This window comes from Mastigoproctus giganteus, unplaced genomic scaffold (genome assembly GCF_048544385.1).
Source record: "Mastigoproctus giganteus isolate SK-2022 unplaced genomic scaffold, ASM4854438v1 scaffold_15, whole genome shotgun sequence".
NCBI lineage: Eukaryota > Metazoa > Arthropoda > Arachnida > Uropygi > Thelyphonidae > Mastigoproctus > Mastigoproctus giganteus.
The window spans coordinates 2,945,030-2,962,223 of NW_028328292.1; the positions used below are offsets into that span (position 1 = coordinate 2,945,030).

Consider the following 17,194-nt stretch of genomic DNA (forward strand, 5'->3'; position numbering starts at 1 on the left):
AAGGATTTGCACCTAAACAACTATAAATTAATTTATTCTGGAATTAGTATGGCAAATGATGCAAGCTAGCAAGCTTATACAACATCAGCCAAACTACCCCCCCCCTCCCAAACCACTCCCATTTCATTGCATATAATCAACATGTGTTTATTGAATTTCAAGTTCAAAAATATATAAAACCAGAAAATATATATGGCTGAAAAACTAATAAAGTAGAACATTATATAATTGTGGCATTCCCAATGTTTAGTCTTAACACCAGTGACCTGGAATTTTTTTTCTCTTTACTGATTTAAGATGTGGATTTTCTTTATGTGGATCAGATATTTTAGTAGATGGATTCTGATTGTTTTGGTTGCTCCAGTTTGAGGTATGCTACTGGAGAAGTAGTTAGGGGTCTTTTGGTGCTGACAGAGAGAGATATGGAGGGGTGGTTGATTCAGCTATCAGTCTTGTATCTCTTTACTCCAAGTCTAGCTGATCTTTATAAACCAATGGAGTGTTTGATGGTTTGGTGAAGCATACTGTGTGGTTCCCTTCCTGTGCTTCTCTCCAAACCTTGGTCATTGCCCCTTCCTCTTACTGCCGAGGTTTGTTTGTCATCTGCGTGTTTCTGGAGTAATGTTTGGAAAATAAGGATAACTGGGAGGGGAGCGGAATGGTTATCCTTCTTCTTCAACAGTATTATCATCCTTCACACTTTTAAATTCTTTCTTTCTCCTCATGTTGGCAATGGAAAGAATGTGTGAACTCCTAAGATGAAATTAATGATTATGTTGATGGAGTAGAATGATGCTGCTCCCCCACATCATCCCTGCCTGGCTTGGTGTCACTGGCTTGCTCCTCCCAGACCATGCAATAGGACTGCCCAATGTAGTGCTTGTTACACTGGCAGTCTACCTAGTACACTGTCGCAAATTTCTTGTTAGGGTTGGAGGTGCAAGGTGGCTCCCAGAATTTGTTTTAATTTCTTATTTCCTGTAAATACCCTGAACAGGTATCTCTTGGAGGTTCCTGAGATCTTTTTACTTATCTTGGATGGTAGGGCAAGGTGAAGTAAGGTTTGTTCTGCCACCCCCCCCCCCATCCCACTTCTGAGGAGGAAGGGAACTGGAATCTCCTACATTGTTGGATATGTTGTAGAAATTCTTGAGGTATCCATAGTTCTGATATGTCTCCTGACAGCTGCAGTTTTACAGGGAGTTGATCCTTGGGGTTCCCCAAGGATTAGTTCTGGGACTACTGTTGTTTCTGATTTTCATAAATGACATCAATGTTGGGATAGAGGGTGTGATATCAAAATTTGCAGATTATGTGGAGGTTGGGAGAGTGGTTATTGATCAGTACCAAGCAGTGCCCCTTAGGGATGACTTTGTTAGTCTTCATGAATGGTCCAGAGAAGTGGCAGCTATACAGTAGACTGTCAAAATAACGGCACATGGAGTTCAGATGTATACATACAGCGCAGATGTGTTGCAGTGCCGAAAAAAGAAAACGCCAAGTCACATGATTACTCGATTTGTTTACGTTCACCATTTTCAAAGTGAATTTTATACTGATATCACAGATTATACTGCTGTTTTACATTTATTTTAAATTAAAAAAAACCCCTGATTATGGCTCCTAAAGTTAAAAAACCTCATACAGAGAAGAAAAGAAGAACAACATTAAAGCTTAGTGACAAACTTGATATTAAACAATACACTTATTACAGTGTGTACAGGAAGGATAGACAGGATATGAAGGGAGGAGGGGTTATGTTATTAGTTAAGAAACTCATAAAATCCAAGGAAGTACAGCCAGTCGAGATGGCTGGACAGTGCAGTGTCGAGTCAGTTTGGTGTGACGTAGTAGTAGTGGCATGTGATGCAAGAAAGCAAGTGTATGAGCTTATGCAGCATCAACCAAAAAAAAAAAAAAAATCATACCATTCCCTCCAAATGCATGTCCAGTTCCTCCTTAAATTTATTTAACCTCCTATCAACTTCCACAACGACAGATGGAAGTTTGTTCCAGCAATTAACCACCCACTGGCTAAAGGCAAATTTCCGCACATCTATTCTACATCTGTCCTTTGAATTTATTTGAATTTATGCCCCCTTAGGTTCGTAATCTGAACAAGTGGAAGGATCCCATCAGAATTCAGCGTGCTCAACCCATTCAAGGCCTTATACACCTCAATCAGATCACCGTGCAGGTGCCTAGTCTCCAGCCACTGCAATTTGCAGAACTTAAGCCTCTCTTGGTAAGAGGATCCCTTTATTCCCCTCACCAATCTTGTTGCCCTTCTCTGTACATGTTCAAGCAAATCTACATCCTTCCTAAAATGAGGCCTCCAGACCTGTACGCAATACTCAAGGCGTGGCCTGACCATTGCCTTATACAGAGGGTCAATCACCTCCTCCCTGCTAGCAAAATTCCTATATATCATTGACAAAACCCCAAGACTTGCCCTGGCAGCCTGTCTGCATTGCTCAGAAAACTTCATATGTGACTGCACAATTACTCCCAGGTCTTTTTCATTTTCTACCACCTTAGGTGTAGTACCACACAGTTGGTACGTTTCTCTGGGGTTACTTCTACCCATATGCAGTACTTTGCATTTGTTAAGGTTAAACTTCAGTTGCCACTTCTTATCCCATCTGCCCAAATTATCTAGATCCTGTTGCAGAAGCATCCTGTCATTAACAACCCTGCCAACCTTTGCATCATCCGCAAACTTCAACATTAAGCCTGATATACCTTCATCAATATCATTGATAAATATACAAAACAACAGTGGACCTAACACCGAACCCTGTGGGACTCCACTAATAACATTAATCCACGAAGAGCAGTACCCATTGATTACCACCCTCTGTCTTCTCCCACTTAACCATCCTTTTATCCATTGTAGCAACTTACCCTTAATACCATTCTGCTCCAATTTGTACAATAGTCTTTCATGTGCAACAGTGTCAAAAGCTTTCCTGAAATCCAAATATATGATATCAAAATTATTTTCTGCATCCAGTTCCTTTGTAACCACATCATAATATCCTATCAGATTTGTCAGACAAGACTTTCCCTTAACAAACCCATGCTGTGTCTGAATTATTGCTGCAGTCTTGTCTAGATGATCCTGCAATGCATCTTTAACCAGTGACTCCATTATTTTATCCGGAACAGAAGTTAAACTAACTGGTCTGTAATTACTCGTATCACCCTTCGATCCCCCTTTGTGAATTGGGGATACGTTTTCACATCTCCAGTCCGTGGGAACCTCCGCTGAGTCCAAGGATGCTCTCATAATTATGGCTAAGTGTTTGCTTAGTTGCTTTTCCGCCTCCTTTAATATAACTGGATAGATCCCATCCACCCCAGGTGCTTTTCTTATGTTTAACTTCAATAATTTCTCCTCCACTTTGCTTTCAGTTATTACAAAATCATTACGTATCCTGCTACAATTTGATAACCTTCTGCCATTTTCAAACCTTAATAATTCCTCATGTGTGAATGTAGATGCAAAATACTCATTCAGTTTGCTTGCTATCTGAGCAGGATCATCAACAGTCGAACCATCGATGCCAAGTGGACCAATCAGATTCATCCCCTTCCTTTTAGAGTTTATATAAGTAAAAAAATCCTTGTTGTTTTTCTTAGCATCTTTTGCCAAGGATTTCTCGTAATCTGCCTTCGCCTGCCTAACCTCCTTTGTGACCTGATTACAGACTAGCTTATATCTGCCACAGGCTTCTGAGTTGCTTGATAATTTATATACATCCCATGCATTTTTCTTCTCTGTTATGAGTCTCATTAGTTCATTAGATAACCATTTAGGCCAAAACCCTGAACAGTATTTCTTAATAGGTATGAAACTTTTAGTAGCATCCACGATTAATTCCTTGAATGCTTCCCACTTAGAATTTACTGTTGGTAATATCGTCAGTTGATCTCACTGTACAGAATTTAAAAACTGTCGGAGACCACTGGGAATGTAAAATTGAGAGTAGGAGTGTGTTATTGGCCTAATGACTCTGATGAGTATAATAAACAACTGTACAGAGAAATAGTGGGCCAGTAAATCAGAGTATCTTATAATGGGGGATTTTAATTTCCCAGATATTGACTGGAATTTGTGGGTTGGTCACTCACAAACTAGCAAAGGCTTTTGTGGATTTATTGGATGATGGTTTTCTACAGCAGCATGTTCGGGAGGCAACTGAGGGAGCAATACTCTTGATCTGATCATCAGTAGTGATTCTTCATTCTTTAAGAATCTGCAGATAAAGGAACCACTAGGTGGCAGTGATCACAGTGTGCTGAAGTGGGAGGTAACTACCAACAGGGGTAAAGGGAAGGGTTTTTGCTTTAGTAAAGGTGACTACGGTGAGACCAACTGATGATGTTACCAACAGCAAATTCAAAATGGGAAGCATTCAAAGAATTACTCTTGGAAGCTACTAGGTTTTTCTTATTAATTGTTGAAGGTTTATTGTTGAAGATTTATTGAAATATTGTTGAAGGTTTAGGCCTAAATGGATGTCAGATGAACTAATGAGACATGTGGCAGAGAAGAAAAATGAATGGGATACATATAAATTAACAGGTGACATAGAAGCCTATGATAGATATAAGCTGGTCTGTAACCAAGTCACAAAGGAGGCGCCTCCGTAGCCAGGTGGGAAGGAGCAACAGTGCGTAGCACACGCTTCTTGATTAGACCGGGGTTCGAGCCCGTCACCACCAAATATGGATGATGCGGAAAGGTCAGGGAATGACCACCGCATATCCCGGAGCAATATGGCCTTAGTTGCTAATGCTCCTAAAAACCAAATAACAAACCAAGTCACAAAGGAAGTTAGGCAGGCAAAGGCAGATTACGAGAAATCTTTGGCAAAGGATGCAAAGAAAAACAGTAGAGTTCTTTACTTATCTAAATTCTAGAAAGAAGGGAATGAATCAGGTTCGTCCACTTGATATCGATGGTTGATGATCCTTCTCAGGTAGCCAACAAACTAAATAAGTATTTTGCATCTACATTCACACATGAGGAGTTATGCAGGGAGGAGAATGCAAGAGGTGAATTAAACTCTGGCAGCGAGCTGGATGATTTTGTAATAACTGTGAGCAAAGTGGAAGAGAAATTGTTGAAGATAAACATAAAAAAGGCACCTGGGGTGGATGGGATCTATCCAGTTATATTAAAGGAGGCAGCAAAGTAAGCAAACCCTTAACCATAATTATGGAGCTTCCTTGTACTTAGGAGAGGTACCCATGGACTGGATATGTGTAAATGTGATCCCAATTCACAAATGAGGATCAAAGGATGACACAAGTAATTACAGACCTTTTAGTTTAACTTAAGTTCCAGGGACCTTAATGGAGGCACTGGTTAAAGAAGCACTGCAGGATCATCTAGACAAGACTTCAGTTATAGATCGGACATATCAGATGTTTGTTAAGGGTTAGTCTTGTCTGACCAATTTGATTGCATACTATGATGTGGTCACAAAGGAACTGGATGTAAATAATAATTTTGATATCATATATTTGGATCTTAGAAAGGTTTTTGATACTGTTACACATAGAAGTTTGCTGCACAAATTTTAGCAGTCTGGCATTGGAGGCAAATTGCTGCTATGGATTGGTTGAGTGGGAGAAGACAGAGAATGGTAATCAATGGACACTGCTTTTCATGAACTAATGTTATTAGTGGAGTCCCTCAGGGTTCAGTGTTGGGTCCATTGTTGTTTTCTGTATTTATAAATGATACTGATGATGGTATCTCAGGCTTGATGTCCAAATTTGCAGTGATACGAAGGTCGGCAGGGTTGTTAATGACTGTACGCTATTGCCACAGGGTCTAGACAAGTTGAGCTGATGGGCTGAGAGGTGGCAGCTGAAGTTTAACATTGACAAAATGTAAAATACAGCCTATGGGAAGCAGTAACCCTAGAGTAATGTATCAACTGTGTGGTGCTATACTGACAGTGGTAGAGAATGAAAAGGAACTGGAGGTAATTGTGCAGGCAGATATGAGTTTTTTTGAGCAGTGCAGATGGTCTGCAAGAATAGCTCATGGTGTCTTGTCAATGATATACAGAAATATTTATAGCAGGATAAGGAGGTGATTATGCCCTTGTATAAGGCAATGGTCAGGCCACACCTTGAGTACTGTATACAGGTCTGGAGACTTAATTTTAAGAAGGATGTAGAGCTGCTGGAATGAGTACAGAGGAGGGCAGCAAGGTTAGTGAATGGAACAGTGAGTTGCTCTTATGAAGAAAGGCTTAAGTTCAGCAAATTACAGTGTCTGGAGACTGGGCACCTGCAAGGTGATCTGATTGAGGTATATAAACTCTTGAATGGTTTGAACATTCTCAATGCTGATGGATTCTTCCTCTTGCTCAGAATAATCACCTGAGAGGACAAAAATTCAAATTGAGGAAAGACAGTTGTAGGATAGATGTGCAAAAGTTTGCCTTTAGCCAGTGGGTGGTTGATTACTGGAACAAACTTCCATCTCTCATTTTAGAAGTTGATAGCTTAAATAGATTCAAGGCAGAACTAGAAAAACATTTGGGGCAAGTGGACGGGTGAAATGAGAAGGTTTTTTTTTTTTTTTTGGCCGATGCTATATAAGCTTGCTTTCTTGCATCATGCTCCTTTACTAATGCTAATCCAAATTGATATAATCCTATTACATTAGGGTCATCCGGAATGTTAATTCATATACCTGTGTGTATTGTGTCTGTAAATTGCGTGTGTTCTCTGCTCGATTTTCCTGTTTTGCTGGATGAAAAATCCCATTTTCTGGGGGGGGGGGACCTTGCTGTACACCCCTGAGACCCACTAACTCAGTCATGGAGTGAAAAAAGCCTATAAAAGTTCCTCGCGTCATCGACAGGATTCGAACACGGTTCTTTTCACCGCAGCCTGGGGAGGATGGTGATGATACCACTGTGTTACCTGCACAAATTAAACTTGATACAATAAAGAAAATAGAATGGGGCATAAGTAGGAATGTATTAATGGCAGAATATAACATTGGATTGTCAACGTGTTTATGTATTTTATGTGTAGTTAATAAAATTGCGTTCTTAATATTACTCTATTTCTTATTTAGACTCATTATTTCTGCATTAAATATATTAAAAATAAAACATTCTAGATAACGGAAAAATCAAAATAACGGCACTTTGAATCCCTTAAGGTGTGTTATTTCGAAAGTCTACTATATTTTAATGCAGAAGAATGCAAGGTGTTACACCTAGGGAATTGCTAACCCAAAATAACTTATGCACTTGGTGGGGCTGAATTATAAACAGTAGAGGAAGCAAGAAATTTGGAAGTTACAACACAGTTGGGCACAAAGTTCTCTGAGCAGCGTAACAGATGGCACCATGGTGTTTTATCAATGATTTACTTGTAGAGATGGGAGGGTTATAATCCCATTGTATAAGGCAGTTGGTTTCTTGTGTGGTTTCCCTTTCTTTTCTCTCCAAACCTTGGCAATCATACCTTCCTCTTTCTGCTGAGGCCTGTTTGTCTGCATGTGCCTGAAGTAAAGTTTGGAAAATAAGGATAACTGGGAGGGGGGGGAGAGGAATGGTTATCCACTTGAAATTATCTGTCTAAGTATGCATACTGAACCTAAGATCTAAAGATGGGCAACCTGCTTGGTGAGATCTGTAAAAGGCACCCATATGAGGAAAGACATCAAATATGTGGGCTACAGAGCTTAGCTACCAAGCACCGTAGAGGGGATCTGAATGAGGTCCATAAGGTTCTGAGAGGAGATAGTAAAATGAATGAAGTTGAAATTTTCTCTGTTATAAATGATTCCAGAACTAGGTGCCATGAATTCAAATTATAGGGTGAGAGATTTATATTGGATTGTAGGAAGTTTTCTTTTAGTAAGTGTATTATTTTATTGGAATAAGTTACCTCTGGGTAGTTGAAGCTGACAGTTTTTTTGGAATATTCAAAGGTCAGCAGGAAACAAGGGAGGAAACACATAGGTTTATATTTATACTGTATATATATATTTATTTATTTATATATTTTTTAAAATTTTTATTATTTATTTCTATCTAATTTTTAGTTTCATGTAGTTATTTATTTTATTTTATTTTTTTTGAGGACATCTACTGGAGAAGTAGTTGGAAGGTCTTTTGGTAAACTGTTTGGCTAATGCTATATCTTTTTGTTACTGCAGAATTGATTTTGCCATTAAAAAAAAAAGAGAGAAATTATAGTGTTAGTGAAACCCAGAATTCATACTTAAAGGAAAACATTGAATAGTTTTAATGTCATGAAAAAAAATTATTACTATTTAATTTTTTTTGTAGAGAGTTAACAGCAGAGACCGCAGTAGGCAAACAAGACCAGAAAGAGGTGCAAGTGTTACAAGGCCTGCAAATCTTCATACTCCTGCTGCTTCTAATAGAGTTCAGAATCGCAGAACTGAAAGTACAGAAAGAACTCACAATGATTCAAAGACCAGACCATCAAGGTCTCAAGACAAACTCCTTCATAATGAAAAAAGTAAATCAAAAATCTACTCCAGGCAGGATAACAGCAATCTTGGAAAACAGTTACAATCATCCAAACAAAGAAAGGATAGCTTGACAAAGACTCAGAAAACAGAAAACAAAGTCCCAGACAGAACTAGTGAGAAAAGACAGCAAAATTATGGAAAGCCTAAGGCCGTGGCAAGATCATTTGCATCAGAGAAGAGTCCTAATGCTCCAGTTAAAGAAAAAAAGAGTCAGTTAAAGGAATATTTGAAAGCTACTCCAAATAGAGAAAGTTCTAAATCTGTTCCAAAGGTGAAGACTGATAAAGTGAATAATAGAAATTTTACAGAACTTCAGCCTAGAAAGTCTAAACATGTAGAAAAGGAGGAAACATTAAAAAAATTGCCTGAGAAATTAAAAGAGGGAGAAAATTTCACAGAGAGACCCCGAACTGGTACAATTAGGAAGTCTTCAAATGCTAAATATGAACACCAAAATGTAGAAGACAATAAAAAAAAGGGTGAGTACTTATATTTCTTCATACTTCTAATGATTTTGTGAAAGTTTAAGAGAAGTGTTGATACAAGTTGTTAAATTTGTTATTTTATAACAAAAGATCAAAATCTAAACACCTTTTTTGTTAAAAAATGTATTACTTTTAGCAGTTTGTTCTAAAGTGAAATTGTCTTCATTAACTGTGATTTATGAAATTCAGTCTACAAAATATAGAACAGAAATAAATTGATGATGATAAAAAATATTTTTATATTGTAACTTAGAATTTTCAGTGTTCCATTTTATCTAATCACAACAGTTACTAGAAAAGAAATACAGTTGAACTTCCCTATAACGAATTTGATAAATCCAGCGAAAAATTCATTATAGAGAAATTTCGTTATACAGAGAATATCTTTTTTATTAGAAATTGTTATTTAATTAGAAAATGAAAATGAATCTACATTTATTTTTAATGTATTTTATTTCAAAAACACTTATTTAAATTACGTTTACACAATTTTCGCCGGTAAGTATCACAAATATAAAAAAAATCCGTAATTTTCATTTGCACAGTACAATTAAAAAATGTCTGATTCTCAGAGAAAACCTCACATTTGTTCAGAGCATTAAAAACATTATCAGGAACATTTTCACAAAACTTTAGACCCATACGAACCATTTTAAAAGCGTTAATCATTTCTTCACGAGTTGGCTTTTCAATGGGTTGTTCTGATGTGTCTTCAGTGTCATCGTTAATTTCTTTGTGATCATGATCGCATCTAACCCCGGATGTTCTGTTGTAATCAGATCTTGATCTACATAAACATAACTATCCAGTGTTATTTCATTTTCGATGTTTCCAGACGATTCTAATAATGTCCAAAAGTTTTTCAGTTGTGAAAGGGGCAGTTCATCTTGTTCATCCAGTTGATGTTTGACTTCTGTATTCAATGCAAATCCCACTTTCGAAAAACAATTTTGAATAGTGTATTCAGTGATATCGTTTGTCCAAACTTTTGCCAGTTCAGAGATGCAATCTCTAAGGTTAATTGTAACTTCCAAGTTTCTATTTTCTGATAATGCATTGACAATCTTAATTATTATTCTCTTTCGATAATGAAATTTAAAATTTTTAATAATGCCTTGGTCCATTGGCTGGAGTTTTGACTTCACGTTTGGCGGTAAAAACAATAACTTCACACTTTTAAGTTTGGCAGAAATACTGGCAGGATGTGCTGGACAGTTGTTAGTTACCAACACGATTTTCCTTTTTTCTTTTGTTATATGCTTGTCTAGTTTTAATATCCAGTCTTCAAAGATATCACTGGTCATCCATGCTTTTTTATTAAAGGTGTAGTCAACTTCCAAAGATTTTGTACCTCTAAAACATCTTGGGTTTTTTGATTTTCCGATGACTAAAAGTCTTAATTTTTCGCTTCCTGTCATATTTGCTCCAACTAGCACAGTGATTCTTTCTTTGCTTTGTTTTCCGCCAAAACATTTATCATCCTTAAAAGCAAGTGTTCTATTCGGTAAACATTTAAACCGTAAACCCATTTCATCAGCATTAAAAACATCCTTAGGTTCATATTCTTCCAAAATCTTCTTTAAGGTATTGTTCCTCAAACTGTTGCAATCTTCTTCACTTACATTAACACTTTCTCCACAAATAACCTTTTCCACAATTCTGTGGTGCTTCTTAAATTTATCTAGCTACCCAGTGCTTGCATTAAATTCTGTATGTCCCAGGGACTGTGCAAATTTCAGAGCTTGTTGCTTAATTATTGGACCCGATATTGGTATATTCTTTTCACGTATCATTTGCACCCATTTTAGAACAGCTTTATCAACATCTTCGTATATACACAACTTAATTCGCTTCTTGTCTGCTCCTCCTTCAATTACATTTAAAATTGATTCTTGATTTTTTAAAATCGTAGATAAGCTGCTTGCAGGTATGCCATATTTCTCCACAATATCTTTTTTCTTAAAACCCTGGTCAATATCATGAAGAATCTTTACTTTATCATTAATACTTAAACACTTTCTCTTTGACATTGTTTCCATAAATGTAAAAATTACTGGACTGCAGCTCTTGCTGATACATACACCGCAAACTTCGCTGCGCTGGCCATATAGTGAATTGTTAGTACCGCCTAATCAGTGACATTCGCTTGCCAATTCAACAGTATCATGTGACTTCCTATCAATCACTTTGAAGAAATATACGACTTTCATTCATATATACACGAAAAAAAATTTACGGTTAATGTATGCTGTATGTTACTTTTCAGAAAAAAAAAAAATACAAGAGCATATAGCCTATGTGACTGATGACAAATTGTTCTAAAAGAAAGAAATTAAAAAAAAAAAAATTCATGAAAACCATCTACTAGGAGTCCAGTTAAATGAGAACGGACATATCATATAATGATTGACAGGAAGGTCACATGGTACGGTTGAGGTGAGAAGCGAATGTCACTCAGTAGGTGTTACTAAAAATCGACTATGGTAGCATTCTATGTATTGCCGCTGCAGCACGCTAAAGGCTTACTGCAGCGAATTTCATTTTCCCCTGAACCAACATCAATTTACAAATCTATCCTATTTATTGTAAAGTTTATGACCACTTTTAAGAAAACCCATTTGGTTTTATAACTATAACAAAAATGAAACAAAGACCCTCCTACAGCATCAATGGCCACAAGTATTTACTAAAAGGATGATTAATTCCAGATGCTAATGCGTAATTTCGGAGGGAAGGAGGTCGTATATTTGAGCGGCTGTTTAGCAGTAAATGCTTGAAAATCTTAAAAAATGCTTTTACTAATTTTTTTAAAAATTCGTTATAGAGAGACTAACACTTCGCTATATGGGGTTAATTTTACATGTAATTTCGTTTCAAGGTGCAATGTTTTGCGAAAAAAATTCGTAATATAGAGAAATTCGTTAAATAGAAGTTTGTAATAGAGAAGTTCCACTGTAGCTGCATTTTAGACAAATTTTTCACATATTTTCGTATTTCTTTTTTTTTTCTCTGTTGGAAAATTAACAGCGTTTTTTAATATAATTCCTTAGTGGTATCACTTAACGAGTAAAATCTAAGTAATCAGTAAAGATACATCTTCCACCTGTGGTCTTAGCTGGACTGTTGCAACATTATTTAGGAAACAGTATGAATAAAACCATTCTAAGTATCTCTATAAGTTCTTGATGATGATATTGGCCATTTTTAGGCACATTCGCATATACATATATACACACTCAGTATATATGCGTGCGTGCACACACACACACCACTGAATTGTGACCACCTACCCAATATTGTGTTCATCATTCACACAGATAACAGCTGCTATTTACCTAGCATTGAAGATCTAAACCCATGCTACCTGTAAGGCTTTCCACAGTGTCGTAATAGATGATTGTTGTGTGTCCATATGCCTTGCTTCCCATTCCAAAACATACTACAGGTGTTCAATTGGATTGAGGTGAGACAAATCAAGATGGTTAATACCTTCACTGTGTTTCTCAAACCACTTGTGCACAGTGGGGGGGGGGGTCCAATGATGTAACATATCGTTTTGGAAGATCTTGCTTCTGTCTGGGAAAAATTGCAACATGGCAATATGAATTGGTGCCTAATGCTACAACTATCCCCATGCTTTTTTTTATTTTTCTCAATTAAACCTTTCAGCAGACCTCTCTTTTGTCATACATTTTGGCATCTTTCTTTTATGGCACTTCTACATTAGAATGAATATATTAGTGGCTTCTAGGATAAATCCCGTAAACACTTTGCAAATGTGTTTGTACCCCAAAGTGCAGTTGTCTCTCTAGTTAACACAGCCTAATCAATACCTCAATCCACTGTAGGTTCAATGAGATTTTTGGCAAAAATCAAATCAGGGACATTTAAGTCTCTTGTATGTGCTCTGGAATTCTAGAATAAACAGTAAACGAGTTGATTCCAAAATCTGATCCCATTTGATCTATTGTCACTCACCAATTTCTGTTTTATAAGAGGTAAGTTAAAGTCATCCATAACAAGGCAATCACATTTGCTTAAAAATATCATATCATTTTCTTTTGCTGTTGTTTGGCCTGTATCACACCTGACCATCACAACTAAACTTCTGCCTGACTCGACCAGATCCTGGAAATGAACTGGTTGCTATTCGACAGCTTTTGATTCAAAGCAACCCACCCATCTCTCTTGTACAGACTGTATTCACTCCAATGAAATTCTCCTTGCCTTATCTCCAGATTGCATTATGTCCTACAAATCAGCATCAATTTACCTGACTAGATTCATATTCATTCATTTTTTTTACAACGCTCCTTGCATTATTATATGGACAGACTGCTGTTTGTACATATTATTGTTTACTATCCTGATATATCCCAAGGAGGTCCTGTGATGTCCTGGTGATGATTTATTAAATAGTTGCTTTTAGAGATAGGAGGGTTGTATTTGCACTATATGAATCAGTTGTGAGACTGCACTTGGAATAATGTACTGGTATGGTGGTCAGACTTAAAAAAAAAAAAAAGACGTTGAGCTTCTTGAAAGGTCCAAAGAGATTACAAAAAGTGTACCCTCAGAAGATGGCGAGGAATATGTGAGCTATAGAGCTTCCATAAGTTCATAATATTAATGTAGGTTTATGAGACTCTGAGAAGGGATAGTAAAATGAATGATAGTGAAATTTTCTTGGTATTTAATGATGGTGAGAGGCATAAATTCAAATTAAGGACAAAAAGTTATAGAATGGATCATAGAAAGTTTTCCTTTATCCGGTGACTCAGTGGAATAAATTGTGAGGATGATGTTTTGGGAAAATTCAAAAGTCAGCTGGATAGAAAACATATACAGCCACTCCCCAACATACGTAAGGGTTGTGTTCAGCAGAACTCTACATAAGTTGAATTTTATGTAAGTCAGAATTTCCCTAAAGGCTTATGCAGTACTCGCAACTATGCACACTGAATTTGATTGAAGCAAAAAAGAAATGTTCGACTAACATGTAAATAGAATTATTTATTAAATTTTTTTATCTCATGCCCAGGAAAAATTTTAAAAGTGTACAAAATTACGAAAGTGTGCAATTACAAAAATTTGACTTTAACGGTGTGGAAACTAGTGCGATGCTTGAACCTATTAAACCACCCATTGCTTGTCACAAACTTGGCTTGGGGTTCACCATACTTATCCTTAATATCTTCATAAATACTTCTTGCTTTTGCTTGAATGGCCATCAGACTCAGGTGCACTTGCTTCTGAATCTGATTTTCCATCCATATTTTTAATAGCTTTTCCATCTTCGATATAGCACCTGAACACTGTTTTGTGATCACTGCTGATTTTAAATGCGTTGATCCTTTAACATATTCTTTTATACATGCACTGTCCTTTAAATTAGTATTCACTGTTGAAGCAGTGAGATCTAATTCCCATGCAATAGATGACAAACTTTGTCTTGCTTGTTACTTCTTAATCATTTTCATCTTCATTTCTAAATCAATTTTGTTTCGTTTCCTAGCACTGCCACCACCTGCAATTTCCATTGGTCGCTTTCCCTTCATCATTGTAATAAGTAAATAGGAATGAAGAGAAGATTCTGAAAATGTATTTGTTTATTATATGATTAAAGATTTCAGTGAAGGGGAAACACATTTCACCATAATAACGTAAAAACCCACACAATTCCAGTTATCGGTATTATCGCAAATGCAATAAGATCGAGTTTGCTACCCGTTTATAATAGATTTCACTAACAGAAAAGCCCAATATACCGGAAAGTGCAAATTGTTTTTATTATTTTATAGTTGTGACCTCCAGAAATGTGCTTTTGAAAAATATCACAAAGGCATTCAAAATTGCTTCTTAGAAAAGAAAATATTATCATATTTTATGTAAGATGAAAAAGAACTCTTTATTGCATACAAAAATGCACATGCCGTACACAATACTCTTTACGGCTACAAGCTGCATGTAAGATGAATGACGAAAGTGTAGATCATTCTCTGGCTGGACTGCATAGCCCTTACTCTTAGCCAATAGTAGCATTTTGTAAATGTGTTGGCCACGTGTTTGGTTTATGCATTCTTTAGTTAAAAATGATTTTTGTGTTGTTGCTTATTTGACATAAATTTATATAAAACTAATACAATTTCCATTATAAAAATGACCTTTTAGATAGTTAAATAGTTTAGTTATATAGTGAAAATTTCGACTTTTGAGGTTTTGGAATGAATTACCAAAAAAAAAAAAAAAAAAAACAATGTGTTATTAAGTTCACATTACGATATTTTCACAATATCTCCATTTATTCCTTTGGGATGCAAAATATGTTTCCATATTTTTTCCAGTTTGCATTGGCTGGCAAAAAAATACAAAGTCAAATTTATGTAAGTTGAGTATTACATAAGTTGGGGAGTGCCTGTATTTTTTTTTTTTTTTTTTTAGTATTGCATGAGCAGTATTAATATTAATATTGTTAATATAGCTGTTCCGATGACACTCTTGAAAAGTTTAATCTACTTAAAAAAATGTGAAAAGGGGATTGCCAGGACAGGTATATACAACAGGATCCTACTAACTTGCAATATAAAAGCTATCAGTTGTCATTTCTTGTCCCATTTTCAAACTTATTTTTATCAATACATATTACACCAGTGGTTCCTAATATTTATCACTCAGGGCACACTTTAGGTTAAAAGACGAATATTAATGGCACAAAGGGTCACAGCACACTGATTGGGAACCACTGTATTACACTATGGATGATAAATAACATATTAAAACTCAAAGGTTATTAAGAAAATTATTAAAATTATTAATTAAGCTTTTTTTTTTTTGTTTTTTTTTGTGATAACTTTTTGAATCAGATGGAGAAATCTTGTATTGGGCCAGTTTTTGGAAAGGATGAATGTGATGTTGATTGTTTAGCTTGCTTGCTTTTTCCCTCTTCCAAAATAAATCTCTAACTGATTATCAGATCATTTGAGTGTCTTTTGAATGTTCAGTTTCTTTCACTGTCTGGATCCATGTTGGAAACCATTTTTGTCAATATTTTAAAACTTCCAATTTTATTTCAGTATTTAATGCTTTCCATTTTTCTGAAACATTGTCACCATTTTTGCAATCATTTGTTTACAGTACAGGTAGTAAGAATATGTATATACTGGAACTTTATATAAATCTTTATAACACAATATTTAACAAATCAAAATATGCAACATGCACCCATGGACTGAAATAACACTAATGATAAAAAGTGCAACACGTTGTAATGTGGTTTTTGTGTGTATATTGGTGGATAAGGTGACAAATAAACATGTGCTTAACTTTACATGTGTATTATAAGATGGCATTTTTTATAGGTTGAGCTGTATATAGGTAAGTAGATGTGCTGATATATATATATATTTTTTTTTTTTTTTGTATTTGGTTTCAGATTCTCTTATTTTACTTTATTGTAAACAGTAATTTTTGTCTTGTTTAAAGGTTGCTTTTCAGTCTATAAATTGAAATAAAATATATTCTGAATATTTCATTTTTTATACGTTTTATATATATATATGCTAATATTTTTGATTTCTAATTACTTTTTTTGATTTTTAAGTGCTGTCTTTATTCTATTTAATTTTTTAGCTATTTCAACAGAGGAAAGTAAACAGAGTTGTGAAGAATCAGTAAGTTTTTAAAATTCAGTATTCAGTTGAAACTAAATATTCACTTTTAATTATATGAGGGCTTCCAGTGTCAAACAGATGAGTGTGCTAGAATGGGAAAAGGTTGGGGCTGTGTGAGTATCTTTACCCCAATACTTCAAGTGTTTCCAGTTAAATGTTACCACTGTTATGTGTTTTCCTGATTGCTATGCAACAAAAGCACCCCTCCACTTGTTTTTTGCACATGACTGTTGGTCTACACACAACTCACTATTGTTGAGAATTTCATGAACTTGGTTCCTTTGGCATGGTGGAAATTGGGTAACTGCACACACTTTTTCATTTGGTCATGTTTGAAGTAGGATAGATAGTTGGTTTAGCCATGTAATGTAAATAAAAATGTACAGCATCCTGTAACAAGAAGAGAAACCATACTCTTGTGCCTTTATTTATGCAATATGTCACTGTTAGGAAGATGCAGTTTCTCCCTTAAACCTTCTGTTACTTTATTATTTCAA

General features: G+C 35.8%; 1 protein-coding gene across 2 annotated transcripts in view; it reads left to right on the forward strand.

Moving 5' to 3' along the window:
* The window catches only part of LOC150074911 (cytoplasmic dynein 2 intermediate chain 1), a 466,509-nt gene that overhangs the window by 10,011 nt on the left and 439,304 nt on the right, over positions 1-17,194 (forward strand). For both annotated transcript variants that reach the window (XM_090389329.1, XM_090389330.1), the window contains exons 2-3: positions 8,334-9,021; positions 16,657-16,697. In XM_090389329.1, the coding sequence (XP_090245455.1) occupies positions 8,334-9,021; positions 16,657-16,697 (729 nt within the window). The remainder of the gene's footprint in view (positions 1-8,333; positions 9,022-16,656; positions 16,698-17,194) is intronic.